Source organism: Physeter macrocephalus, chromosome 11, assembly GCF_002837175.3.
Source record: "Physeter macrocephalus isolate SW-GA chromosome 11, ASM283717v5, whole genome shotgun sequence".
Lineage (NCBI taxonomy): Eukaryota > Metazoa > Chordata > Mammalia > Artiodactyla > Physeteridae > Physeter > Physeter macrocephalus.
The window spans coordinates 7,552,867-7,580,642 of record NC_041224.1 but is presented as its reverse complement, the minus strand read 5'-3'; the positions used below and the strand labels follow the sequence as shown (position 1 = coordinate 7,580,642).

The window sequence follows — 27,776 nt, the reverse complement described above, 5'->3', positions numbered from 1 at the left end:
GCCTGTGCTCCGCAGCGGGAGAGGCCGCAGCAGAGGGAGGCCCGCATACCACAAAAAAAAAAAAAAAAAGATAATACTTTGTGTAAATCTATTTTCTACTTTGCTTTACTAAAAATTTTATTTATAGAAGGAATACATAAATACCTTTCTTTTGTTTTTTTAAAAAAAGCCTTACAAGTCAAAGGGATTTAAAGGGATTAAAGTCCCCTTTGACCATCACGGCCCCTGGGTCATCATTTTGCCCTTTACTCTTACAAAGCTTGTTCTGAATACTTATATGCATATATTTGTATGCCTAGAACAGATATTTATGTTTTGTGTAGATGTTAAAAAATAACCCACAGAGGGACTTCCCTGGCGGTCCAGCGGTTCAGACTCCACATTTCCAGTGCAGGGGGCGCAGGTTCGATCCCTGGTTGGGGACTAAGATCCCACGTGCCACAGCGTGGCCAAAAAACGAAAACAAAGAGACCCCATAGAATGTATTGTTTTGCTGTTTCACTTAAATATGACCTTGCATTATACCTTTTGTTTTTAGTAGTTCATTAATGTTACTGACTGCAGCTGGTATTTACTGAGTAGTTATTATGTGCTAGGCAAGATGTTTAGCATCTTTCATATAATTTTGTTTCATAATCTTCATAATAAGCTTCAGAGGCGAATAAAAATCATTGATTTTACATGAGTAAAATTCCGCCTTCATTATGTCTCACATTTACATTAAATTACTAATGCCTGTAGTTCCATCATTCTTTAATAAGGCTTCAAAAATAAAACATTTGGATTGATTTTTTTACTTGCTAAGAATGTAACTCTCAGTTCTGTTAGATTCGTTGTTCCTGTGCCACTGGCCTCTCCACCCAGCCCTGGGAGTGAGTGTCTCTGCTAAGCCAGAAGGCGGGAAATGTGCTCACCTTTTAGGCGAGAACAGGTGGTATGTGTCATGTATGACTCATTCTAAATGAAGAACAGACAACCCCAGACATTTCCTCAGTAGTTAATGGTTTTCAAAGCTCATGCCTGTGATGATGTCCTTATTTGGGGGACAGTTACACGATACAAGTCCTAAGTGCGAGCAGGTTTGTTTTGGAAAGATGCTTTTCACTGTGCTCTTGGCCATTCCGGTCTGAGGAAGTAAAGGCTGCTGTCGTAGGAACTCTGATTGTTTTTATGGGAATTGGTAGAAAAGGAGTGATGTAGGGTGGGTTGAGAGAAAAAAAGATTCTGCTTATGATGTGTACTCTGATTTCAGAGTTTGGATGAAGATATTTTCAAAATTTCCTGACAAAGTAGAAAGCTTTAATGTCTGGGACAGCTGTCAGAAGAGTTTAGATCTCAGCTCTGATGCTCAACTAGCTGGGGAACCTTGTAAAAGCCACTTTATGCTGTTTCAATCAAATGATAATAATACCCACTTAATAAAGTTGTGGGGTGGAATTAACGTAAAGTGCCTTGTACAGCGTGAAGCACTGTATGAATGTGCAAATATCGGGTGATACTCTTACTGTTTTCATCATCGGAACTGTTGTCGAGGTTGTCTGCAGTTTGCCTCTTTTACTATTGCCTCTGTCCTGAGAAATTAACCTGCTTTCTTCTGTCCTTTATGATATGTAAAGGAGTAGTGTGACAGAGCTCTGTGATCTCCAGAATCGCAAAAGGGGCCCTACTGCTGAATCACTGAATAAATATTGAAGTACAGCCAGCATTTCTTCAGGCCTAATGTAAGAACTGAAAAGATCATCTACAGTAACTCAAGAAGCGGAGATATGCCAAAGGTCCCAATAAATATCATTTCATTGTCACCAGTACATAGTGTTTGTAGATGTATTTGGCCTTTCTGTCTTCAAGAGAAAAGTAAACAAGTATTAATTAATATCTGTCTATTTAGAAAAGTGTTTGTTACTATATTCTGCTGCAGTGGGACCTGGTTTGGAAAAAACCATCAGAAATTATCTTGTGTTCTGGCTTCTTTTTGGTTATAATACTTAAATTATTCTGAAATCTCAAATAACATTCAAAGAAGGTATGAAGTTTTGATGCTTATCAGAAGGAGACATGGATTAAAGTGATTAAGAGGCCTTCCAAGTAAGCTCTCATTTCCAGATGAGCAGATAGTGCCATTGAGTTTCCGTGTGGTCCACGCAGTGATGGGGAACTGATCATTGCCTGGAAGCCCAGTCAGAAGTCTACAGTTGAAATCTCAGTTGCTATTTGGGTGACGTGCCACTCACTGTACAAAATCTCTACTGGTACAGGTTGTTTCTTGGGGAAGCTACGTGTGCTTTGGAGGAGAGGTACATGCTGAAAACAGAGCAAAACAAAACAAAAAAAATCTTTGGTTTTGTTGTTCCTTCTTTTGGATAGTTCTAAAAAACTAACCCCTCTTCTGGATAGTTCTAAAAAGCTAACACCTCTTCCGGATACTAATAAAAAGCGAACTCTTTTAACTTTCGTTGGTTGTTTGCTTTGTCATCTCTGTATTCACTTTCATTTATTTCTTATAGACAAAACATCTCTATCCTGGTTATACCAAGGGAAAAAGTGAAATCTTGTTTCAGAGTGACCTATAAAATTCTATTCCGTATTTTAGACTTAGCCCACTGGAGGTATCACTTTCTTCTTCATTTTATTTCACTACCCCACCATGCCCTTACTGTCCGAGCACCATGGGGTTGTTTGTTTGTTTGTTGTTGTTTTAATGACTCTCACACTCACCTATTTATAGAAACGGAGCATTTCCCACTTTCCCAGAGGCAGCTGTGACAAGAGTAGCTTGTCTTTTTGAGATGGGAACCGGCGGGCCTCTAAAGGAGTCCAGGATCTGCACAGTCACACTTGATTCTCCTTAACTAGCAACTAGAAGTATTTTAACTTGCCTTGACTATCCCTAAGCAACTCTTTAAAAAAAAAAAGTTTACAATCAGTTGAATTCTCTAAGCTTCTGGCTTACAGTACTAAAAAAACTTTTACGTAGAGTAGATAACGGATGGAGTAAGAATTTCTGATTCGTTTGCATATTATTTATTGTGGAAAGAATGTTTTCCCTACAGACTGACAAGGAACAAGATGTTTAAACATAAGCCAGGGCGGAGACCTGTTTGTTTGGTCAGCTTTAGAGAAACCACGTTTCCCTACTTATGAAGAGTCTGCCAACTCTTCTATCCTCGCCACCCCCGCCTGATTCTTCAAGTTTCCTTGGGATTTTTCCTTAGGCCTCTTGTCGGATAAGGCAGCGATAGAGTGCCTACGTGGCCATCAGAAAGGCTAAGGGCTTTTTTCTGGAGCAGCGTGACTTTATCATGTCATTATGAGTTGACGGGGTGTGTGTGTGTGTGTGTGTGTGTGTGTGTGTGTGTGTGTGTGTGTGTGTGTATACAATGGCTTTTTCCCAGTCCCTTTCTGCTGTTGGCTTGTGTATTCGTATTGCTGGGTGGCAGCAGGACCCCATTTCTCACAGGCGGTAGGAGCGGGTACGGAGATATGAAAGGGTTACTGTTCACATTTCCTGTGTAATTCCCTCTGATCTTACTGAGCTGTAATTCCTTTCTTGATGTTAAACATTCCCAGGCTCCTATAACCTTCTCGCCGGGTTGCACTAGCCAAGTTTGTCCCAGGTGATCATGTAGGCGGACCTCCTGTTTTTAAAGATTAGAAATGACTCCTTCGTCCGTGAGATAGGCTACATGCTCATTACTTTTCAATCCCAGAAGAAATCCCTTTGATTTGAAACAAGAACAGAGCACTAACATATTAGTTTTAAAATTCATATTTAGCAGCCAACAGTCACATTCGTTGTCAAATTAATTGTGTAGATTTAACAATCTGCCGATTGCTGGTTTAGTGAATTTCGAGGTAAATGAAAGCCCGTTGATCTAGTGAAGACTTACGTTCTTCCTTCTAAAAACACACTTGAAAAGTGGGTTCTGATTAGAAAAGGGCACATTTGGATGCCACTGCCTTACTTTTAGCTTATGTGATTGGTAGTGTGTTTTAAGTTGCCTCAGATGTAAAGCTGCTTAGCTGAAACGGCAACATTTCTGCTTCGATTCAGTTCACGAGGTTGTAGCTGAGCGTAGGGAGATACTTATTTTCTACTTTTTCTCTGGTTTTTAAAGTATATAGCAGCTCATTTTTATTCCACAACTTTTTAAGTATACATTTTTGTGGTTGGCCAAAGGTTTTCTATTTTTGCCTTTTCCCCTTAAGTTTTGGGGAAAAATGTTAAGGCTCCTGTGAAGCATCCGTATGTGTCAACGACAGCTGATGAATTGGTAGGGACACGGAGTACCTGTTCCAGCACTGGCCTCATCCAGGTAACGAGCTGCCCTTTAGACACAGCCCTGGGTAAGTTTGCTCGCGCTGTTTAGAGCACGTTGCCATGTACCCACCCATCGACTTGGGAACCTAAGGGTTTGGGGATGGATAGAATCGCAACAATGTCTCTTTGAAGGAGTTTCTAGAATAATTTGTTTGCTGGCCAAAGCTATTTACATGGCTTAAAGCAGTGAGATAAAATATTTTTTATGCACCTTCCCATGTGTAATATGGTTTTCCATGAAGGTGGGTGGAGGAATTTTTAGATTGATTCTGCTTGAATCTGCCTTAGGGGGTCAGCGTGCCTGTTGATATAGTTCTCATTCCCTTTTAGTTCCCCAGTGCCGGAGACAGCCTGTCACACAGGTGGCTTTCGGTAGAGGGTTGTTTGAATGAATGAAGTAGATTTTACGTTTGTAGATTCTGAAGTGTTCCGTCTGCGCGTGATTAAAAGCACGTGTCTAACAATGTAACCCTCTCTCCTCTTACTAGTTGGTCATAGAGAAAAAGGACATTTAGTCATAAATTACTTAAATTATAGATAGTCTGTTAACATTTCCTAAGACCAGTAAGCCCATTTATTATTCTCATGATCGGAAAATGCTTATATTTTCTCCCATATCATTATTCCTAGGGCCATCATAAAGCACTCAATGGTAATGTTAATTAGTGGACAAATACAGGTACTTAGAGAATGCCAACGTACACAGCATCGTGGCTGGTACTGCGCATTCTCCAAAGATGTGTGTGAATTTGGTCCTACCACCTGGAGTCCAGACTTCTCAGCAAACAGGATCTGTACACTGGTCAGTTAAACAGCAACTTAAGGTCCATAAAAATGATTATGGGCTATGTGAGAGGCCTGAACGAGAATCAGGTGGCTTAGTGGAGAGTCATTTCACTTGAGTTAGAGAGCAGTGAGAGATTTCATCAAGGAAGCTTGAGTCGGGCATTAAGCTAATAGTTGGGATTCAGATAGGAAGGAGTGAGGCTCTTTGACATTTATAAATATGGGTGATCATTGTCACACTTTGTGTTCCCAACAGTGGTGAAGAAACAGCAACAAGAAACTTAAGTACATGGTGGAGACCTTTCTCCATTGGTGACTTTTTTATTCCTTATTTTTTACTAAAGTGGAATTTCAAAACAGCTTCCACCAAGGCCATACAGCAGCTCTTTAAGTTACCATAAGGATCCACTTCAGTAGGGAGTCCTCCCAAATTTCTCACCCATTTAAAATTTCAGCAGGAAGGCAGGAATAAGATACATTGAAAAATTATCATTCATGACTACGCGTTGGTAATAGAGGCCCCGTCCAATCTCAGTGGCAAGTTTAACAGCTCTCACTGTTGAGTTACATCTTGATTTGAAGTCTAACATATAAGGAGATGGATCCAAATTGACAATTCTTTTTTGCACAGATATTGGTGGTGGTAGTCACTATAGATGAATATAACTTTACAGCAGTTTTTTTATTAACCCCTTAAAAGTTCTTCTGCAGTAAAGCAGTTGTTACATTAATATCCCAAACTCCTTTAATCCAATTTGTTTTGGTTTTGTAAAGCAAATTTAAAAATGGATAGAATTTTTATTGGGATCCTTGGACTGTATTTCCGTATTATTACTTATTATTAAAAACAAACACTTTAGTGCATTGAATTTTAGAGCCAAACTTCTGTCTCTAGTTTCATTCTTTTATTGTATAAAACAGCCAAAGGAAGAATTATACAGCAAAGAAATGAAACCAGTTTTTCTAACACAGTAAGGATAGAATCTTAAGACGGTCTGCTGACTTTTTTTTTTAGTCTTTTGGCCAGTAGCAAATTTATGTGGCCCTCTGCATATTTCTGAATATCCCCATTTGTTCAGCTATATGAATTGAAGTGTGATAATGAAGGGGAAACTATAGCCAGTGCTTGTTTCCCATATTTTTGTGACGATCTCGGCTTTCAAGGTACCACTGAGTGATCCACGATTAAAGAGTTTGGTGGTCAGCTAATTTTATGTAAGGTGAGAGCATTTCAGTGAATATTGATATTTTATTTAACCTAGTATTTTCCAAATATATTTGACGGAAATGCCCACTGCCTGCCTGCCTGCCTGCCTTCCTTCCTCCGGCTTCCTTCTTTTCTTCCTTTCTTTTTTTTTTTTTTTTTTTTTTTGTTGCGGAGCACAGGCTCCGGACGCGCAGGCCCAGCGGCCATGGCTCACGGGCCCAGCCGCTCCGCGGCACGTGGGATCCTCCCAGACCGGGGCGCGAACCCGGTTCCCCTGCATCGGCAGGCGGACGCGCAACCACTGCGCCACCAGTGAAGCCCCCTTCCTTTCTTTTTAAAGAACACCTATTAAAATCTCTTGTAGAACAGGTTTCAGGAGTTGTCACTATAAACTTTACACACACACACACACACACGTATATATTATTCAGGTCTACTGCTTAGGTCCATATTCTTCTTAATCTTCACCTTTTCTAGGGCATAGGATGGGATATAGAAGGAAAAATAATAATTTTTAAGTCTTGCTAGCTATTCTGATGTCATGGTTAGTGGGAAAGAGGCTGAGGCTTCTGTCTAAAGCAAGGTATGAGATTTCTCTGATGATTTATTTCAAGAGTTCCTACTCTCTGCATCTTCTATAGCTTTGAACGATCAGTTGACCAAGCGTAACAGAAGTTACCTCTGGTGGGAAGAGTAGGGTGGATCGGAGGTAAAACGAGACTTTCACTTTCTACTATAAATAGTTCTGTTTTGTTTGAATTTTTCCATTAGTGTAAATTCCTTTTGTAACCTTAAAAACAAAGGACAAATTAGAAACTCTCACTAGTTGAGAGAACCTCTATTTTATGCAAGGATTGCTTACTCCACGCTTTTGTATACACTAGCCTCTGTAGTGTTTTTAAACTCACTTTGAAAAAAGTCAAAAAATTTAAACCATGTTTTCAGAAACAAACTTATTATATGATGGCAAATCTGATTACAGTTAATATCCCTTGCCCTTGCCTCCACTGTATCTTGTACATATTTCTATTGTTGCTATTAATATACTGCACCATCATTCTCTATTTACGTGCGAAATGGGAAACTGTGTCTTACTTATCTCTGTATCTTCAGCACCTAACTTTGAACCATCTCCTAAGCATTCAATAAATGTTTGTTGTTGTGGGTGTAGGGAAGGAAGAGGCTTAATTTCATATTTATTCCTAGGGGAATACATTAGTGATTGTCACTTTCAAATCTTAAGAGGAATATGTTCTTTTAAAAAGACCTTTAAAATATCATTTATTTTATTTTTGTGTAATGTAAATAAATACATCTGTCTTTTCTCAGAATTTAAGATGGTATTCATTAGTGCATATAATGTAAAATAAAATTTAAAATAAATGAATAAAATAACAAAGTTGGAGGACTTTGTTACTTCCCAATTTTAAAACTCACTATAAAGTGACAGTAACCCAGACACTACGACCTTGGCATAAGGATGGGCATACGAGTCAGTAGAGTGGAATCAAGAGTCCAGAAATAAATCTTACATTTTTGGTCCATTGACTTTTGACAAAGCTGCTAAGACTATTGAATAGGAAAAAGGTTCTCTTTTAAACAAATGGTTCTGTGGAAACTGGGTATCCTTATGCAAAAAAATGAACTTCCTCATAAAAATCAACCATACACAAAAATTAACTCAAAGTTAATTATGGACCTAAATGTAAGAGCTGAAACTGTAAAACGTGTAAAAGAAAGCACAGAAGAAATTTCATGGCCCTGGATTAGGCAAAGAGTTGTTAGATGTAACACCAAAAGCATGTGACATAAAAGAAGAAATTGATAAATTTGACATCATTAAATTACAAGCTTTTGTGCTTCAGAAGACACTGTTTCGGAGCTGAAGAGACAAGCCACTGAGGAGATATTTCCAAATCATGTCTGATAAAGGACTGTGTCTAGAACAGATAAAGAACTTTAACAGTTCAATAATAAGACAAACGGGCTTCCGTGGGGGCGCAGTGGTTGGGAGTCCGCCTGCTTATGCAGGGGACGCGGGTTCGCGCCCCGGTCCGGGAGGATCCCACGTGCCGCGGAGCGGCTGGGCCCGTGAGCCGTGGCCGCTGAGCCTGCGCGTCCGGAGCGTGTGCTCCGCAACGGGAGAGGCCACAGCGGTGAGAGGCCCGCCTACCGCAAAAAAACACATAATAATAATAATAATAAGACAAACAGCTCAATTTTAAAATGAGAAAAAGAACTGAATAGAGATTTCATCAAACAAGACATAAATGACTAATAAGCACATGGAAATGTGCTCAGCATCATTGGTTAGTAGGAAAACGCACATTTAAAACACAGTGAGATAACTACTTTGTTCCCAGCAGGAATGCCCGTAAGTCAAAAAGACAGACGCTATCTAACGTCTAGGATACGGAGAAGCAGGAACTCTCGTGCGTTGTTGGTGGGAATGTAAAATGGTACACCCACCCTGGTACACAGTTTGGCCATTTCTTTAAAAAGTAAACCAACTTACCATATGCAGTAGTCCGGTTCTCCAGAGAAACAGAACACATAGGATGTGTTTGTATGTGGGACGAGAGTTATTTTAAGGAATTGGCTCACAGGATTGTGGAGGCTTGGTGAGTCCAAAAGCTGATAGGGGAGGCTTGCAGGCCGGGAACTCGGGAAAGGGTTGCAGTTTGAGTCCAAAGCCAATCTGCTGGAAAACCAGGGAGAGTCGACGTTGCTGATGAAGTCTGAAGGCCATCTTCTGGGGAGTTCCCTCCTGTGCAGAGAAGTTGGCCTTTTGTCCTTTTCAGGTCTTCAACTAATTGGATGAGGCCCACCCACATTATGGAGCACAGTCTGCTTTACTCAGAGGCCATCAATTTAAATGTAAATCTCATCCAAAAACACTCTCCCAGAATAAAGTTTAACCAAATATCTGGGCACTGTGCCCAGCCAAGTTGACACAGAGAATTAACCATTACAGCATAATAACCCAGCAGTTCCACTTCTCAGGATCTACCCGAGAGAAATGAGAACATTTATCCACACAGACTTGTATGCCATTGTTCATAGTAGCTTTATTCACAATAGACACAAATGAGAAACAATCCAAATGTCCCTCAGCGTTTAAATGGATAAACAAAATGTGGTATGTCCAAACATTGGACTACCATTTGGCAGTTGAAAAAAGGGAAAATACTGATATGGGCTGACACATGGATGAACCTCAAAAATGCTATACTAAGTGAAAGAAGCCAAATTCAAAAGACTAAAAATTGTATGATTCCATTTGTAGGAAATGTCTACATAGAGCAAATCAGAGGAGGTTTGGCAGTGGGCACGGGAATTGACTGTATGTGGACTCAAGGGAGTTTGGGAGGGGATTGGAAGTGTGCTAAAATTGGATTTTAGTGATTATTGCACACTTCTGTAAATTGACTAAAACGTCAATGAACTGTACGCTTACAGCAGATGAATTTCATGGTATGCAAATGGTATCTCAGTACTGTTAAAAAAAAAAAAAAGAAGGGTGACAAAAACGGGATAGATAGGCTAAGGGTAGGACACACAATGCATCGCATAAAAGCTCCTTTATTTGCTTGAGGTGATTCACAGATTTTGCTCCGAGCTCTTTAAAGAGACCTTTCCTAAGGTGAGCTATATTCTCCAGTGTTTACAAAGTCAAATTTTATCAGCATTTTAGGAGAAACCTAATAATTGTGCTTCAAAGAGAAGCATATCCTTGGAGTCATGGTGCAGCGTGCTCAGCCGTGTCCTCAGCAGCATCCTTGGCGTCCATAACTGACAGTGCCCTTCTCCACGCCTGTTTCTTAAACCTCCCTTCAGTGCAGTCTAGTGGCTGCACATCAAGGGCAGTGCACAGAACACACCAGTTCTGCTGCGTGAGTGGGGAGGCGAGCGTAAGAGGACAGAGCCAAGAATGCTGCTGCTCTTGGGTGGTCCCTCTTAATCCAGACACGCGGTTAGAGAGTAAAGAATGGCTGGGCTGAATAGACAGATGGCAGTCCTGCAGGAGGTTTCGGTGAAAACTGAGTAACAGGAAGTTTAGCATCTCACTCCCTGGCAAGCACCTAGAATGCAGTTATTCTCAGTTACAGGTTAGATACGGGGCCATTTGCTTTAATAGCCAGCGAGGTGGGGAGTAGGATTGGCATCCTCTTAGGAAAGCTGGGGAACCTGAGGAGGAAAAGTATTTAAATAGACTGTCTACCACCTAGGAGTAGATGTGGCCTGAAGAAATATGTGCTGATGGGTTATGGTTCTCCCTGAGAAATAATTTTGGCTGTTCTCCAGTGCTTAGACTGCTTAGACCAAGGGCTCATTCTGTCTCTAAAGACAGTAGAATGTGGCCATAGACATTAGCTTGGAATGGTGTGCTTTTCAGTGTAAATTTTCGCAAGTGATGCATGCTTGTTGTAAAACATTTTTAACTATTTAATTCATATGTCAAGTATAGAATATGTAGAATAAAAAAGCGGGCTCCCCTGGTGGCGCAGTGGTTGAGAGTCCGCCTGCCGATGCGGGGGACACGGGTTCGTGCCCCGGTCTGGGAGGATCCCACGTGCCGAGAGGCCCGCGTACCGCAAAAAAAAAAAAAAAAAAAAAAAAAAAAAAAAAAGTAAGGTCTCCTTTCATTTCTCTATTCCCTTCTTAGCTATTTTCCTATATTTAAATATATATTTAAATTGTTTCCAGTTTTTAGCTGTTATGATGCTGCAGTAAACATACTGGCACCGGGCACTCCTCCATTTATAAAAAGATATGAGTGTACACACGCACACGCACATACACGTGTGTGTGTATATATATATACGTATATGTTATCACCTTAGTAACAGCTATTACCTGGTCTGTACTTAATAATTTATCTTAATACACCAGTATTTCTTTATGTTCTTTTTTAAAATCACTGCTTGAGACTACTACAAATGGTCTTAATTTTGTATTTGTAATTCTAGTCTTGTTTTAATCACGAGAAAGTGTCTAAATAAGCATTTGTTTAATGAGCTACAGGACAACCTGTGCGTGCATCTTTTGGCTTGATTATATGTGAACAGTAGCTTACTTAGTAAGAAGAAAATTGTTGGTTTTAATTGCAGTAACTTAGTTGAAGTTTATTATGTTTGGAGAATTGTTTTATAGTATCTCTGAGAATGCTGGCCTTTTTATCTCTAAGAAATCATTTTACCTAATAACGAACTTTGCAAATTACTTCTGAATAAGACCTAGGCTTAGGCTTCTGCTTCCAGTTCAGTTGTAGAGGTTAGAGGCAGGACATTGTGGCCCCTGAAACGACCTAAGTAAATTACAAAAATCACTGTTTCAGCGATCTATTATTACATAATAAATTGCGCCAACACTGAGTGGTTTAAAACAGCAGTTGTGCTGTATAGCTCATGATTCTGTGGGTTGGGAGTTCAGGCAGTCTCAGCTGGTTGATTTTTCTATTCCATGTTGCACTGACTGATATCACTGGATGGTATTCATTTGTAGATGGATTGGATGCTCTGGAGGATCCAGGATATCTTACTCACATATATGGTACCTGGAAAAAGGTAGAAGACTGTGTTCACCTGATCTTTCTAGCGTAGCCTCAGGGTAGTCAGACTTCTACTATTGTGGCTTGGGACTCCTAGAGAGAATTTTCCAAGCGATAGGAAGGGGAAGGTGCTTTAGGGGAAGGCCTAAAACTGGAAACTGGCCCCACATCACCTCTGCCATATTGTGTTGGTCAAAGCAGTGCCAGAGCCCTCCCAGTTTCAGTGAGATGGGACATAGGCGTGGCCTCTCAATGGAAGAGGTATCAGAGAATTTGTGATCATCTTTAATCTACCACAGTTCACCCTCTGGCCACAAATGATTTTGCATTCCTCCTATATTCAGAATATACTCAACCCCTTCTAAGAATTCCAGAATTCTCATCCCACTGTGGCTTTACCCTCAAGCTTCAGATCCAGGACCTTGTCATTTAAGTCAGGTCCAGATGTGCAGGAAGCTCTTCTGGTGTAGTTCCTCTCAAGAGACAAGTTATTTATTCAACATATAATGGAGAAGCAGGCATAGAATAACTGAAGTAAACATTTCCACTCAAAATCCAGGAAACAAGAGGTACATAGCTTTCACTGGTTCATAGTAGTTTTGAAATTCTGATGTTGTCATTTCTTTATTAGGTCATTTCTACTCCCTGGAAACGATTGTCCATGGCTCCTGGCTTCACTCAAGCAATTCTGAGTCACCCAGCTTTTTCTATAAGAAATGGTTCATGTTTACAACTGGGTAGTCTTTCCAGCCTTGCTTCCTGCTTGTAGAAATTTGAGAGTCCGGAGGCATCTTTTCAGTTTGTTCTCTCTCTGCTCCTTTCAGTCCAATCTGACATAATTCTTTTGAAAACTTTGTGAGATTCCTGGGTATCAAATTATAATCCACGCCATTAGACAGAAGTCACACCCACATTTGTTTTGAGATATGCTTTTTTTCTACTTCAGATTGTGTGTCAAGGCACAAGAAGATGATACCCATAAGATTCTTAGAAGCTTTTCTGTTTGAAAGAGTCCAAAAGGCACACCCTCAAGATTCCTAGAGGCCTTTTATCTAGAAAAGAGAGTCTAAGAGGCACACTCTTAAGATTCTTAGAACTGAACTAGATACAAATTTAAATCATTTTTCAGTCTCAATACAGTATTTTACATTCACACTCTAGAAATTTTTATCCTGAAACCATGCTTTACTGGCAGAGCCCTAGACTTGATTTTTACTTTGAAGCTATTTCTTACTTTTCTGTCTGGGGAGAATGGGGATGAGAAAATGTTTTATGTTTGAAAAGAGCAAGTCCTGGCTCCTCTAAATTCTGCTTGAAAATGAAACAATTCTTTTGTTAGCTCTAAATTCTGCTTGAAAATGGAAGAGTTCTTTTGTAACTCATCTTTCTCTTTGCATTCCGTATCATACTTGGCTAAAAGAGACATCACTTTCAACCTTCTGCCTGGCAATCTCCTTAGCCAAGTCTGCCACTTTATTGGGCACATTTTCTCTTTTCTATTTTATGCAAGGAATAGTGTTGCAATTTTTCCACCACTGTGTAAGAGGGCTTGTCATTTCTCCATCTGTTAACATTTTCACTAATGTCCTTTAAACTTTCATTAACAGTATTCTTGAGGCCCTTCCTGTTTCTGCTCACCACCTGGTCCCAAAGGCAATGTCACTATTTTAAGATTTTTATTACAGAGTCCCACTTCCATGTACCAGTATCTGTTATGGTTATCTAATTCTGTAACAAATTACCTAAAAACTTGTAATCTTAGAACAACCACCATTTTGTTGTACTTCACAAATTGTAGGTCAGTGAAACGGGCAGGCTCAGATGGTGGTTATTCTTCTCCATGTAGCATCAGCTGAGGTTAGTTGGTGGCATTCAGCTGAAGAATGGGCTGGTTTGAAGAGTCCAAGACAGTTTTACTCACATTTCTGATACTTTGACAAGGATCATTCAAAAGCTCTTCTTGGCTGGGGCTGTCAACCAGAGTGCCTACACCTAGCTTTTTCAGCATGACAGTCTCACTGTAATTAGACTGTGGTGACAATAGCACAAAAGACAGGAAGGAGGAAATAGGTATCTTCTGTTGTAAAATTCTTACTTATATGTGAAGTGGTGTAATATTATTAGAAGTTAGATTGTGGTCAGTTAAAGCACTATAATTTAACCACTAGAGCAACCACTAAAACTACAAAAGAAACAGGTATGTCTAATAAGCCAACAGTGGAGATAAAATGAAATACTAAAAAATATTCAGTTCCAGATAAGGCAAGAAAAAATGGGAAAAGGAAACAAAGGATAAATTTGGGCAAATAGAAAATAGCAAGATGGTTACTTTGAATTCAGTCATATAAATAGTTATATTGAGTATAAATGGTCTAAATGCTCTGAAGGTGGAGATCATCAGGCTAGATAAAAAAGCAAGACCTGCTAACTGCATACTGTCCACAAGAAATCCTCTTCCTATATGAACACACAGGTTATAAGTAAAAGGATTGAAAAAGATATGGCATGCAAACACTAATCATTAAGAAAACTGGACTGACTGTATTAATATCCAACAAAATAAGCTTCTGAACAGGGAATATTACTAGCGATATTGAGAGATATTTCATAATGACAAGAGAATCAGTTTATCAAAAAGACATGACAATCCTAAATGTCTGTGAGTCCAATAACAGAGCTTCAAAATACTTAAAGCAAAAATTGACAGAACAGAAAGGATAAATAGGCAAAACTACAGTTGTAGTTAGTCTCAAACACTTCTCTGTCAGCATTTGATTTATAAGTAGGTAGACTATTAATAAAAACTAGAATCTGGAACAACACTGTTAACCAGTGGACTTAATTGACATTTATAGAATATTGCACTCAATAATAGAGAAACACACACATTCTTTTCAAGTACACATGGAATTTTCATCAAGGTAGATCATATAACAAGTCTCAATAGATTTTAAAAGATTAAAACTATATAGGATATGTTCTTTTACTATTTCTAAGTTGAACTAAAAATAAATAACAATAGAATATCTAGAATTCCTCCCCCAAATATTTAGAAATTAAATAATACACTTTAAAATAAACCATGGTTCCAAGAAATCACAAGAAAAATTAGAAAATATTTTTAACTGAATGAAAAATGAAAACACATTATATCAATATTTATGCAGCTAAAGCAGTGCTCAGAGGAAAATGTATAGCTTTAAAATACAAACATTAGAAAAGAAGAAAAGTCTAGAACCAATTATCTAAGCTTTCACCTTAAGGAGCTGGAAAAATCAAAGCAAAATGAACCCAAAGTAAGTGGAAGGTAGAAAACAAGAAGTAGAAATCAATAAAATAAAACATTATAAAACAGACAAATAATAGAGAAAATTGATGAAAGCAAAAGCTGTTTTATTATTGTTTTTTACCAGATCAGGTTAGTTGGCCCTCATTAGTGTCAGTACAGTGCCTTCCATATATATATTCCTAGATATAAGAGGTTAAAGTTGTCAGTGTCTTAGGCTCTAGGCCCAGAAAATGGTGTCTTGTCATATCCACCATATTTTATTGGTCAAATAAGTCAAAGAGGTTACCCAAATTCAAGGTTGGGGAGAGACATATATACCCACTTCTCAGTGGGAGAAGTTTCAAAATATCTGTGTCACTCTTAAGCACAGTCATATTTTTGAAGACCTCAGAGAGCTATGAAAACAAAGAGTGCTGAATGAACTGAAATACCAGAAATGGAGGAGCATGTAGGAGATGAGATTGCTAGCAGTCATCCTTCCCGAGTGTGTTTGCTGAGAATGGACACTGGCTAAGGATCAAGCTTGCTATGGAAGTGAAACTCTGTGAGGGGAAAGAGGAACCGTGGGAATTTTGATGGTCACATAGTCTGGCATGGTGAACTGGAACCTAGGGAGGCCTCAGGCACACAGCTAGTTTTCCCCATAGGTTGTTTGCTGAGCCTTGGGGTGGGATGGGAGGTTGGGAAGTTGAGCTGGAAATATGCGGTGAAGTCTTCTGCAGTCCTGCAGTGCTTAGGAGACAGTCTCCATGTGATGGAGTAGGGTGCGGCTGCAATAAACACACAACTGATTTCACCTTTGAGATGTTTTACATCAGAAGTAAGCTGATTAGATTGAAGTGAGCAGCTTCTCACCCTACCTGTCTAATAGAGGAAAGGATGGGCCCTCACTGGGAGAAGATAACATCAACCACAGTTTTATGGCTGTTACATTGACAGTATTGATAATAAACTAAAAAGTTATGTGACATGTGAAAAGTAAAAAAAAAAAAAAAAAAAAGTTCAAAGAAGAAGGTACAAGAGAAGCAGATCCACCAATGATATAGACTTAGGAGTTACTGAACAAAGATTTTATAGTTGTTGTAAATGTGTTAAAGGAAATAAAGGAAGAGGCTAGCAAAGTGGATGAAAAGATGAACATATCAACAAAGTTGGGATCTATCAAAAAATAATCAAATGGATATTCTAGAGCTGAGAAATACGGTATCTGAAATTAAGATTTGAGTTTAAGAGCAAACTTGGCACAACAAAAATAACTAGAACTAGTGAACTAAAGGACGGTTCAGTGGAAAAAAGTACAAGCTCAGAAAGAAAAAGGAATGGAAAGAAAAAAACAGCTTAAGAGATAATAGGGGATTGAGTCACATCATCTAACGTACCTGTGATTGGAGTCCCAGGAGGAGAGAATGAGCAAAAGCAATATTTGAAAAGATAATGACCAAAGGTTTTCCAAACTGATGAAAGATAGCAATCCACAAGTTCAAGAAGCACAAGAAACTTAGTGAACCCCAAGCAAGATTAATATGAAGAAAACCACACCTAAGTACAACTTAGTGAGACTTGTGAAAACCAGCTATAAAGAGAAAAATCTTAAAACAACTGAAGGAAATAAACGACACTACCTTCAATGGAGCAACAGTAAGATTGGTGGCTGACTGTCCTACAGACATTATTAAAATCAGATCATAAAGGAATGACATCCTTAAATTTTAAGTGCAGAAAGGAAAAATATGGCCAACCTGAAACTCTGTACCCAGCAAAAATATTTTTTTTAATTGAAGGCAAAATAAAGATGTTTTTAGACAAAAGGTGTGACACTTTCTCACAAGTAGACCCACAGTACAATAATACTAAAGAAGGTTATTCAGTCTGAAAACAAGTTATCCCAAGTGAACCATAAAAGCTCAGGGTAAAATGAAGAGCATAGGGAAGTATAAATATATGAGTAAATATAAAAAATTTCAGACCATTGAAAGCAACAATAATAATGTTTTGTGGGGCTTTAAACATATGTAGAAATAAAATATTTGAAAACAGTAGAAGGGCCAGTAGGTGTAAATGGAGTTAAACTGATATTTTTGTCTTGCTCAGGAAGTGGTAAAAGTCAACTGTAAATCAAGGAAGTATTTATAATCTGTAAGATAATTGCTAAAAATATTACAAAAGTGTTTAAACAAAAACTTCACCAAAGGTAAAATGGAATAATAAAAAATTGATTAATTAAAAAAGGAAAAAGTGAAGAAAAAAGAGCAGATGGAATGAATAGAAAATTTATAACAGAGAGGTATCCTTAAATATAATTAAATTACATGTAAATAGGCTTATTCCTCCAATTAAAAAACAAATTTTTGGACTAGATTTTTTAAAAAGAAAAAATATATAGTTTGCATAAGTTATATATCACATAAAAGGGTATGGAAAAAAAAGAAAAGGTACACTATACAAATACTGACCAAAAAATCTTGTATATTAATATCAGACAAAGCAGACTTTATGCCAAGAAGAATTATGAGAGATAAAGGGGGGCATTTTATAATGATAACGGATCAATTCAGTAGGAAGACAGAACAGTTCTAAATTTATATGTTCCTAACAACATAACTTCAAAATATATAAAGTTAAAATTGACAGGACAAAAAGGAGAAGTAGATAAATCATAGTTGGAGAATTTAACAACCTTCTTTCAACCACTAATATAACAAGCAGATTTGAAAAAAAATTTTTTTTATTGTGGTAAAAGTCACATAATGTAAAGCATATTATTTAAACCATATTTAACTGTACAGTTCAGTGGCACTAAGTGCATTCACATTGTTGTGCAGCTCTCACCATCATCCATCTCCCGAATTTTTCACCTTCCTAAACTGAAACTCTGTCCCCGTTAAACACTAACTCCCTATTCCCTTCCCCCCACCCCCGGGCTCCTGGCGTCTACCAGTGTACTTTCTGACTCTATGAATTTGGCTATTCTAGGTGCCTCGTATAAGCGGAATCAAACAGTATTTGTCTGCACCTAATGTATATTGGAATGCAGGTATTATTTTGTTATTTAAGGTTAAATTAATATATGTCCAACAAGCAGATTTTTAACAGTCAGTAAGGTGATAGAATATTTAAACAATGTGATTAATTTGACCTATTTATAGAACATTATTTGCTATTTATAGAACATTATTTCCAACAACTGCAGAATGCACATTTTTTTCAAGCATGCATGGAACTTTTACCAAAATAGAACATGTGCTAAGCCAAAAAGCCAATCTCAACAGATTTCAAAGGATTGATATCATACAGTATATGTTCCATGGTGGAATTAAACTAGAAATATATAACAGACAGATAAAAAATTTCTCAATTTGCATGGAAAATAAGCAGCACAATTTTTTTTTTTTTTTTTTTTTTTTGTGCGGTACACAGGCCTCTCACTGCTGTGGGATCTTCCCGGACTGGGGCATGAACCCGTGTTCCCTGCATCGGCAGGAGGACTCTCAACCATTGCGCCACCAGGGAAGCCCAGCAGCACATTTTTAAATAATCTGTAGGTCAAAGAAGTACTCACAACCACAATCAGAAAATATATTGAACAGAATCAGTATCAAAACATGTGAGACACAAAGTAGTGCCTGGGGAGAATTGTACAGCTTTAAATGCATTTGTTTAAAAGGTAACATTAAAAGCCAGCCATCTAATCTTCCATCTCAAAAAGCTAGAAAAAGAAGTGCAAACTAAATTCACATAAACTGGAAATAACTAACAGAAGAAAAAGACAAAGAAAATTAGCAAAGTCAAAGGTGATTCTTTGAAAATATTAATAAAATTGATAAACTCCTACTTAAAAAAAAGAGCTCAAATTAACAATATAGTATAAAAAGGAAACATTACTAGAGATCCCAGAAATATTAAAGGATAAGAAAATACTATGAACAACTTTATGTCAGTACATTTGACAGCTTGTATGAAATGGACAAATTCCTTACCAAACTGACACACAAGTAAAACTTGTGAATAGTATTATACCTTTTAAAGGCATTGAATCTGGGACTTCCCTGGTGGCACAGTGGTTAAGAATCCACCTGCCATTGCAGGGGACACAGGTTCAATCCCTGGTCCGGGAAGATCCCACATGCCGCGGAGCAACTAAGCCCGTGCGCCACAGATACAGAGCCTGCGCTCTAGAGCCTGTGAGCCACAACTACTGAGCCCGCGTGCCCTAGAGCCCATGTGCCACAACTACTGAGCCCGCGTGCCACAACTACTGAAGCCCGCATGCCTAGAGCCCATGCTCCACAACAAGAGAAGCCACTGCAATGAGAAGCTCGCGCACCGCAATGAAGAGTAGCACCAGCTCGCCATAACTAGAGAAAGCCCGCTCACAGCAACGAAGACCCAGCACAGCCAAAAACAACAAAGGCATTGAATCCATACTTTGAAAGCTTCCCATCTCTAGTAATATTCTTCACCTGAACTAGGTCTCAGTTTAGGTCTCTGATGTAAAACTTCACTGTGGCTGACAAGATTTAGACTCAACTCCCCTTCCATATAGTTTCCTTCAGATTGATTTCCATTTATTTAGTTTTCATCCCTTTTTTTGGAGTTTGAGGGATCCAATTAATTATATCACATTTTCCTTCTGCCAGCTTCTGAACCTTTGAGAAGCAGACATAACTCAGGTTGGCATAAAAATGTCAACCTTATTTGTGGGGGAACTGGGTAAAAGAGCATCCTTAGATCTGACTCTAGTCATCCTACCCCTTCGAAATGGACTGACCTAACCTGCCCTTTTGAGTTTGCCATGTGGATGAGAGGGGAATGTATGCAGGTTTGGGCAGGCAAGTTCTAAGAGAGGGTGAGAGACTGGTGACGTGTGTGGTCAGTCTCTCACCCTCTCTCACCAAACAGATAAGGCAGAGAGAGAGAGAGAGAGAGAGAGAATGGCGTTTTTTCACCTAGCAACCTGGTTGGAGCCCTACTCTTATTATCCTCTTTCTCTAAGAAGTCAGACCTACCCTGTTCAGATGGAACCCCCAGTTCCACTGCCGACCTACTTCTGGCTCCTCATGTCATCTGGACCCCCTGCTCTATTTTGAATAAGTTTTTATAATTTTGATCTTACCCCAAGAATTCTTCCCTCTCCTCTGCAGAAACTTAAACCTGGCTTTCGTAGGGAGTGCTATTTTTTAACTATATACTAAAACAAGTTACATTCTTTAACTTGATCAGTTCCGTCAACCAGAATCATTTCAAGATCTCAAATACTGAAAGTCCCTCTGTTTTCCTTTCTCCTCTTCTCTGGCTAGTTTTTTCCCTTCAAAGCCTCAAATTCAGATATTTCTTCAGTTATATACGGTCTCTCCACCTGTCTTTCCCTCCCCCCCTCTCTATCACAGTAGATGGCCTTGCCATTGATCTTAACTGCCTCAACTGTACGCCCTTATACACAATAATTTTTATCGATATCCATCACCCATCCTTTCTTCCATTTCTAACCATGAAGAAAGAACAGTTTCTCCTCTTAACAAGGCGAACTCTAACCAGACTTCTCTTCCCACCTTCTCTTGACTTTGCTCCATTATTAACTTCTCTTCCTTTCACTGGCATTAAAAATGAAAGCAACAACAAGTCTTGTTAAAGATTCAGCTTTCCTTTCAAACTATGCCAGGCCTCTTAGAGTAGTTAATTCCATTTCTCCATTTTCTTTAATTCCCCCAATTACTGGAAGTTTTTGTTCTCTTTTATTGCCGTCCTGAAATTTCTTTCTAAGCTCACCGGTGACTGTTAAGTTATTCTTAGTCCTCCTGCTGCCCTGAAAAGACAGGACAGGCTGCTCCCTCCTCTGGCTCTTCTTCCTTGACTTCACTGATGGGCCTCAAACTTTGTGGAAAGCTCCCCTCCCAAATAAATAAACCTTTTAGAAGATAAGCAGACTGTCTTATTGACTTGCTGTAACAAGAGAGACCACACAGATGATTCTGAAGGACTGCCTGCTTTAGGAAATGAATTTAGGATTTTTATAGGTTGATTATAGGTTGCGCTTTCAAGTTCTAGGGTAAGAGGTCAGAAGTGAGCTGAGTCTTTGGATTGGTTGATTTCTTAAAGTAATGATCAATGCACGCACGCAGGGTTGTGATTGAAAGGGAAGGTCTGTGAGGCCGAGGACGCTGCATTTGTGGCTGTCCGACTGGATGCTGGTAACTGTCCCAGCCCTCACTCAGTCTTGCATAACTGATGGCGGCGGTATTCTCGTTCTCATTTTCAAGCACGTCTTCGGTGTATTTTTGACTTTTTAATTCCATTGCCGTTGCCCTGGTTTCCCCTTATCTTGACTATGACAGTAACAAAATAGGTCTCACTGCCTTTCGAATCTTCTCATAGTAACTCTAAAACCAGAGCCATCTTTCTAGAATACAAATTCTAATGAGTCTTCTGCTGAGAACCCTTGGTGGCTCTTTTTATGTGTAAAATAAAACCGCATATACTGAATGTAGTATTCAGTCCCTTTTCCAGTCCTTGTCTGTCTGTTGGCCTGTGGCTCTCCTGCTCCCTCCCTACCCCCCTTTTCTCTTCCTCACCCCCAGACTATGCTTTTATTATAGAAGTATACTGGCTTTTCTGAGCTCATACTCTGTATTGTGGCCTCTGTGCCTAAAACAAAACAATTTTTGTTTCTTCTTGGAACGTTGTTTGTTTCTAAACCTTACCTTTACCCGATTGTTAAAACTCCTGTCTCTTTTCAAGCTGTATTTAAGTGTCACCTGTACAGAGCGTGTTACTTTGCTGGGACTATGTAGCAAACTGCTACAGGCTGGGTGACTTCAGCAACAGAAATGTGTTTGCTCAGTCTTGGAAGCTGGTCACCCGAGACCAAGGTGTCGCGGGCTTGACTTCCCCTGCGGGTTCTCTCCTTAGCTCGCACGTGTGTCCGCCTTCTTGCCTTGTCCTCACACGGTCTTCCCCCTGGTGTGTCTCTTTGTGTCCTAACTTCCTCTTCCTATAGGGGCACCAGTCACATTGGATTAGGGCCCACCCTAAAGGCCTTATTTTAATTTAATCATATCTTAAAGGGCCTGATCTCCAAATACAGTCACATCCTGATGTACTGGGGGATTAGGGCTTCAACACATGATTTGGGGGGGTTAGAAGACACAGTTTAGTCCGTAACACAGAGCCTCTGCACGTTTTCCCTGTAGTAAGTAACCCTCCCCCAAATCCAAAGCACTTTGTACCACTTGTAGCATTTATTGTATTTGCCTTGATGTGGAGGTTTTCAAGTTTGTCTGTCTGTCTCTGGGGGTTTGTGGGTTTCCTGAGGACAGGAACTATCTCTTATTCAACTTCATCTCTCCCTCCTCTCTAGTACTGAGTAGGGCTTGATTGTTAGCTAAATTTTAAACGATTCAGTGTAAATCAGGCTTAAATATCTAATAATATATTTTCCAGAAGTTTTAGGAGATTGACATAAAAAATATAGGAAGGGAATAAATATGTTTTACTTCCTATCTTAGAAGTCTTTGAGCATAGCTTGAGATTTTTATCTTAGGTTCTTAAATTATACATAATATAAGTAATGTCAGTTTTACAGAACTAAATATAACTCTTTTATGATGTTTAATCATCTAATTGGCTTCTGTAAGCTACCTATCAATTCTTTCAATTTTATTATTTCCATTACATTTGTTTTCAGATAAAGATGAATGTCATGTCTCAACCAACACTGAAAATGTGAAGTTTAGAAGACATTTGCTAAGTCAAGTCACCTCATGTAAGTCTGCTTACATCTCTCAACATCAGCTTAATTTTGATTTAAAATGTAAGGAATTAAGTTCACCACCTTTGAGGCTTTCTCAACGCTGGAATTGCTCAGAATATCTTAGAGTCCCCTTGTATATTGAATCACTGGTCTTGGAAAATAGTGGAAAGATGATTACTTACTAAATTTCATGTGCTTATTAAAAATATAATGTTTAAAATCAAGGTATTATTTTAAAACTGAGAGTAGCACTTCAGAATCGTCCTTTATTTTGTATCAAGTCTAGGCAACAAGTCCCAGCTGTGTGCCAAACTTAATGGTTCTAAAACGGTTTTCCATTGTAACAAATGTTTTGTTTTTCAGTTTCTTAAGTCTTTGTATGGCTTTTTAAAATATGTTCTTGATCATTGAAGGGCGATATTTAGTACCTGAAACCTTAAATGGTTAACTATTTATTCAAAAAATGTAGCTTTGAAAAGTCATCTTAACCAATCCCAACTGTTATAATTATCTCCTAATTGTCTTCTGTCTTCATTCTGTCTTCTGTCCTGTTTTTGTTGCCAGACAGATCTGCACGTAGAACCACTCCAATAATTTTAAAACCCTTTAATGGCTCCCCACTGACTGCTGGATAGAATCCATGCCTTCCCCTGGCATTCAAAGCCCTCTCCCAAGCTCCTAAAAATACCCCCCCGCCTTAGCCAGCTGAGCTCTCTCCTGTTCTCTGACTTCTCATTCTTGTCCATGCCTCTGCGTCTCGACTTGGACCGTTTTCTTGGTGTTTCTCTGTGATGTCCTTTGCTCCTCCCTTTCTGGTTTCCCTGCCAGTTGAAATCTTGGCACAAGCTGGCCCCTCAAGGCTCAGCTCAGGTGTGGACCCCTCTGCGAAGCTTTCCCTGATCACTCCAGCTAGAAGCGCGAGCTCTTCCCCTCTCTGCTGGCTTCACCCAGGATTTTGTTTTTACCACTGTTTCAGCACATTTTACCCTGCAGCTTTAGTGTGTGTGTTGATGTCTGTCTTATCTCCCAGCCCAGGTTGTGAGGGCCAGAAAATCAAACCTCTTGTCTAACTTATTTTTGTCTTACACAGCATTCGGCAGTAACCTTTAATAGTGCTTGGTAAATATTTGTATAACAAATTGAGAATGTGCCTGGACTTTTCTCCCATCATCCCCTCCGTCTTTCATCCTTACAGACACATATGGTCCGTATTCATGGCAACTGTTCTCTCTCGTTGTGCCCTCCTGGCAGACCTCCACACTGCCATCTCATCCTAGGAGAACACTGACTGTGGTGTAATTAACAAGATACAGTCAGTTCCCAGCCTCAGAAATAAACTGTCGTCCCAAAGTTCATGTCTCATTCTGTTGTTTGGAATGCAGAAAGCATTTTTCCACAAAAACAATGTTATAAATAGTGGTTAGGTTCCTCAGCCAGCCCTCCCAAGACTAGTTAACCCAGAAGTACCAGTGCAGCCTCCGTCTATCACATTGTTTTGTAGAGAACCTCTAACTCTGGATGAGGAAACACATCTCTCATTCCCACAGAAGCAGAACAGTAACTTTCTGGGCAGCCTGAGCTGTAGGAGGGTCTGAGCTGGGGCTCTGGCCTCGCCCCGCCCCCCATATTGGATACCCTCATACCAGTAGCTTTTTGGTTTTCAGTATTTGCATAAGGAGCATTTACCTATAGGTCACTGATACTCTCGTGTCTTCTGAATTGAGGGCAAGGGGTCACCTGCTCTTGTCATCCTCCCCACAGTGGATTAGGGAGGTAAATACGGCTTCAGCTGTCCTGTCACATGGGAGGGTCAAGTCAGCTATTGACAGATGAGGGGCTGTTTACTACCCCCCTCCCTTTCAGTTGTCCTATGGACTTACGGGAATTAAATATATAAACGTGGAAAATACTTCTCTCTATAGGAAAAACACATTTCTAGGCATCAGCTCTATATTTGACATGACATCAGTTTTGTGGACAAGTGATTATCATTCCTACGTGGGCGTAGTGATGCTTTGCCATGAAAAGCACCCATGTATGTAAACAGCCCTGGAGGCTGATGGTTTCTGTTGTCAGGCTGTAAGAAAAGCACTCCATAAAATTTAGAGGATGTAACATGTTCAGTCATCTTATGAGCTTGGAGCACAGGAGTGAGTGTCTATTTTATGTTTAGTGCCGTCCTAGATGCTGGGGACTGGGGAACGGGAACCCAAGATGATGTGAAAAGTGTGCTTTCCCCTCCGGGAGCCTGAATCAGGGAGTAGAGTAAGAAAGAAACAGTCACAGCGCAGACAATGTGTTGTTAATTGCCATAAAGTACTTGAGGAAGGTAACAAATGCTCTTAGGATGATCAGAACGGCATGACTCACCATGGTTATGAAGATAGTGGGGGATTTCATTTAGTCTTAGGGCAATGGCGAAGGTCTAAATACAGAGCCAGGAGAGGAAGCGATATTCCAGGTTGGATTAACAGCATGAACAGAGGACTAGAGTTACAAACAAAGAAACGAAACAGCATTACTGGCTGGAACAGAAGGTTTAGTTTATGTCAGTGAAATAATAGGTGGGAAAATGGCACCAGTGGTTCCACCCTGGCAGTGAATAAGAGTTCATCCATAGATCTTTTTAAAAATACAAGTCCCTGGATCTTACTCCAGAACTAATAAATAGAATTGCTGGGGCATGAGACATAAGCCTGTTTATCTTTTATTTTTTTTTTATTTTTTGTGGTACGCGGGCCTCTCACTGTTGTGGCCTCTCCCGTTGCGGAGCACAGGCTCCGGACGCGCAGGCTCGGCCGCCACGGCTCACGGGCCCAGCCGCTCCGCGGCACGTGGGATCTTCCCGGACCGGGGCACGAACCCGTGTCTCCTGCATCGGCAGGCGGATTCTCAACCACTGCGCCACCAGGGAAGCCCCTGTTTATCTTTTAAAGCTCCCCCAGTGGTTGAGAACCACTGAATTAGAAGGAGGGGCCGAACGCAGGAGTCAGGACTCTGTCCCTCAAGCAGTGGGAAGCAGTGGGCGTTTGCCAAGATAAAGGATTCGTCACCTGCATGTGAATGGCAGAGAAATAAGAACCCGCTTGAGTTTGAGCAGCGGTGGCGGGACAGCAGAGAAGGTCACATGTGTACGTGTGCATGGGTGTATGGGAGTCAGCGATGTCAGCCTTGACCTCGGCGTGATTTCTTTTGTAAACTGATTATACGACTTCACCCTCATTAGTTTGATCTGGTTTCTCTTACAAGCTGGCAACTTAAACAGTAATTTCTGCCAGTTTGCATTTAATGGAAGGAGACCATTGTCTACTCATGTCCACGTCTGACTCATAATCATAGTGAAGTTGTATGAGGAGTGCGACCTGTAGCGTACTCATAAAGCGCGTACTAACCGCCCACGTGTGCAGTTAGACAGCCTCAGTTCTCCCTGGGCAGGATTGTGCCAACAGCTGGAGTCACATGTACGATACTTACTGGCACATAATTCTATAGCATCTGGTTGAAATTTGAAGAATAGTCTAAATTACGCTATGCGCTTTAATATTTTTAGCAACAGATTTGATAAGGGCTTCATTTTTCTGGTAGCAGACCCACGCCTGCTTCCTGACAACAGCAGCTCTCCTTCCTCTGAGTTTATGCTTCTCTCCTGCCCTCACCGGCAGCTCCTCCCCTCCGCTCCGGGCCCGTCCCCTGCTGGTGTCAGTGCACCCCAATCCCACCCCAGCCTCACGGTGGGGGGAGCGGGGGCAGCAGAGAGGAGATTAAAGCAGTCAGAATTTCACTTCTCCTTTGCCACTGACACGCCGGCTGACCCTGGGGGCTCACACTCCTGGCCGATGCGGGACGTGAAGGCTGCCAGCGTATCCACGCTCAGAAGTCTCAGACCACGCCTTAGTCGGACACGTTTCCCATCTCTTTGACGTATTTTAAATAATTTATGTTTGGCAACAATGGGCCATGTTTATTAGATGGCAGAGAATAAAGTCAAGGTGTGATGTGTTGATATGACCTGTCCCCTTTAAAAAAGGATTCAACGTCATGGATTTTTTAAAAAGAACCACTCTCTTGGCTATTCTGTAACAGTACATATGTGACAGCAGTTTCTGCTCTGGTCTTCTTTGCCTGTGGCACTTAATTTACTCTTGTGTTATCAATATCTCCAGATCTCTTAACTTTTTTATAACAACTTAGGCTTTCACTAACCATCCAAATGTTTAACCAGACAATGGATGGTCTGCTCAGATTTGAGGGAGCCTGTAGGAGAAAGGGAAGGGGGGAGAACTAAAATTTGTTGAGTACCCACTCCGTGCCATGTCCTTTACATGTCTTTTATGATCTTAACTCCGTTTTACAACGGAGGAACTTGGGATTTAGAGAGGTTTAAAAAATGTGTCTGATGTCAAAAGTCTAGTCAGCGATAGAACTGGGTTTTGATCCCAGGTCTGGCCATCTGACTGTTTAAGCAGCCTGATCCTATAGGTCTGCGTGACTTTTATTTGTTGGGAAACATCAGTGAACTTGGAATTGGTGGTGGCGGGGGTTGGGTGTAAGCTTTACCTGCCTCACTAATAACCGTGACCATTTTAATGAAATTTTTTATAACATCTTTATTGGAGTATAATTGCTTTACAATGGTGTGTTAGTTTCTGCTTTGTAACAAAGTGGATCAGTTATACATATACATATGTTCCCATATCTCTTCCCTCTTGCGTCTCCCTCCCTCCCACCCTCCCTATCCCACCCCTCTAGGTGGTCACAAAGCACCGAGCTGATCTCCCTGTGCTATGCGGCTGCTTACCACTAGCTATCTATTTTACGTTCGGTAGTGTATATATGTCCATGCCACTATCTCACTTTGTCACAGCTTACCCTTCCCCC

At 40.1% G+C, this 27,776-nt stretch overlaps 1 protein-coding gene across 24 annotated transcripts in view; it reads left to right on the top strand.

The window, feature by feature from the left end:
* The window catches only part of ZNF438 (zinc finger protein 438), a 222,298-nt gene that overhangs the window by 76,405 nt on the left and 118,117 nt on the right, over positions 1-27,776 (top strand). For all 24 annotated transcript variants that reach the window (XR_003681733.1, XR_003681745.1, XR_003681746.1 and 21 more), the window contains exon 4: positions 22,833-22,910. Coding sequence is in view for 1 of the 24 variants with exons in the window: in XM_028495239.2 (XP_028351040.1) it covers positions 22,909-22,910 (2 nt within the window). In the remaining 23 variants the exon portion in view is untranslated. The remainder of the gene's footprint in view (positions 1-22,832; positions 22,911-27,776) is intronic.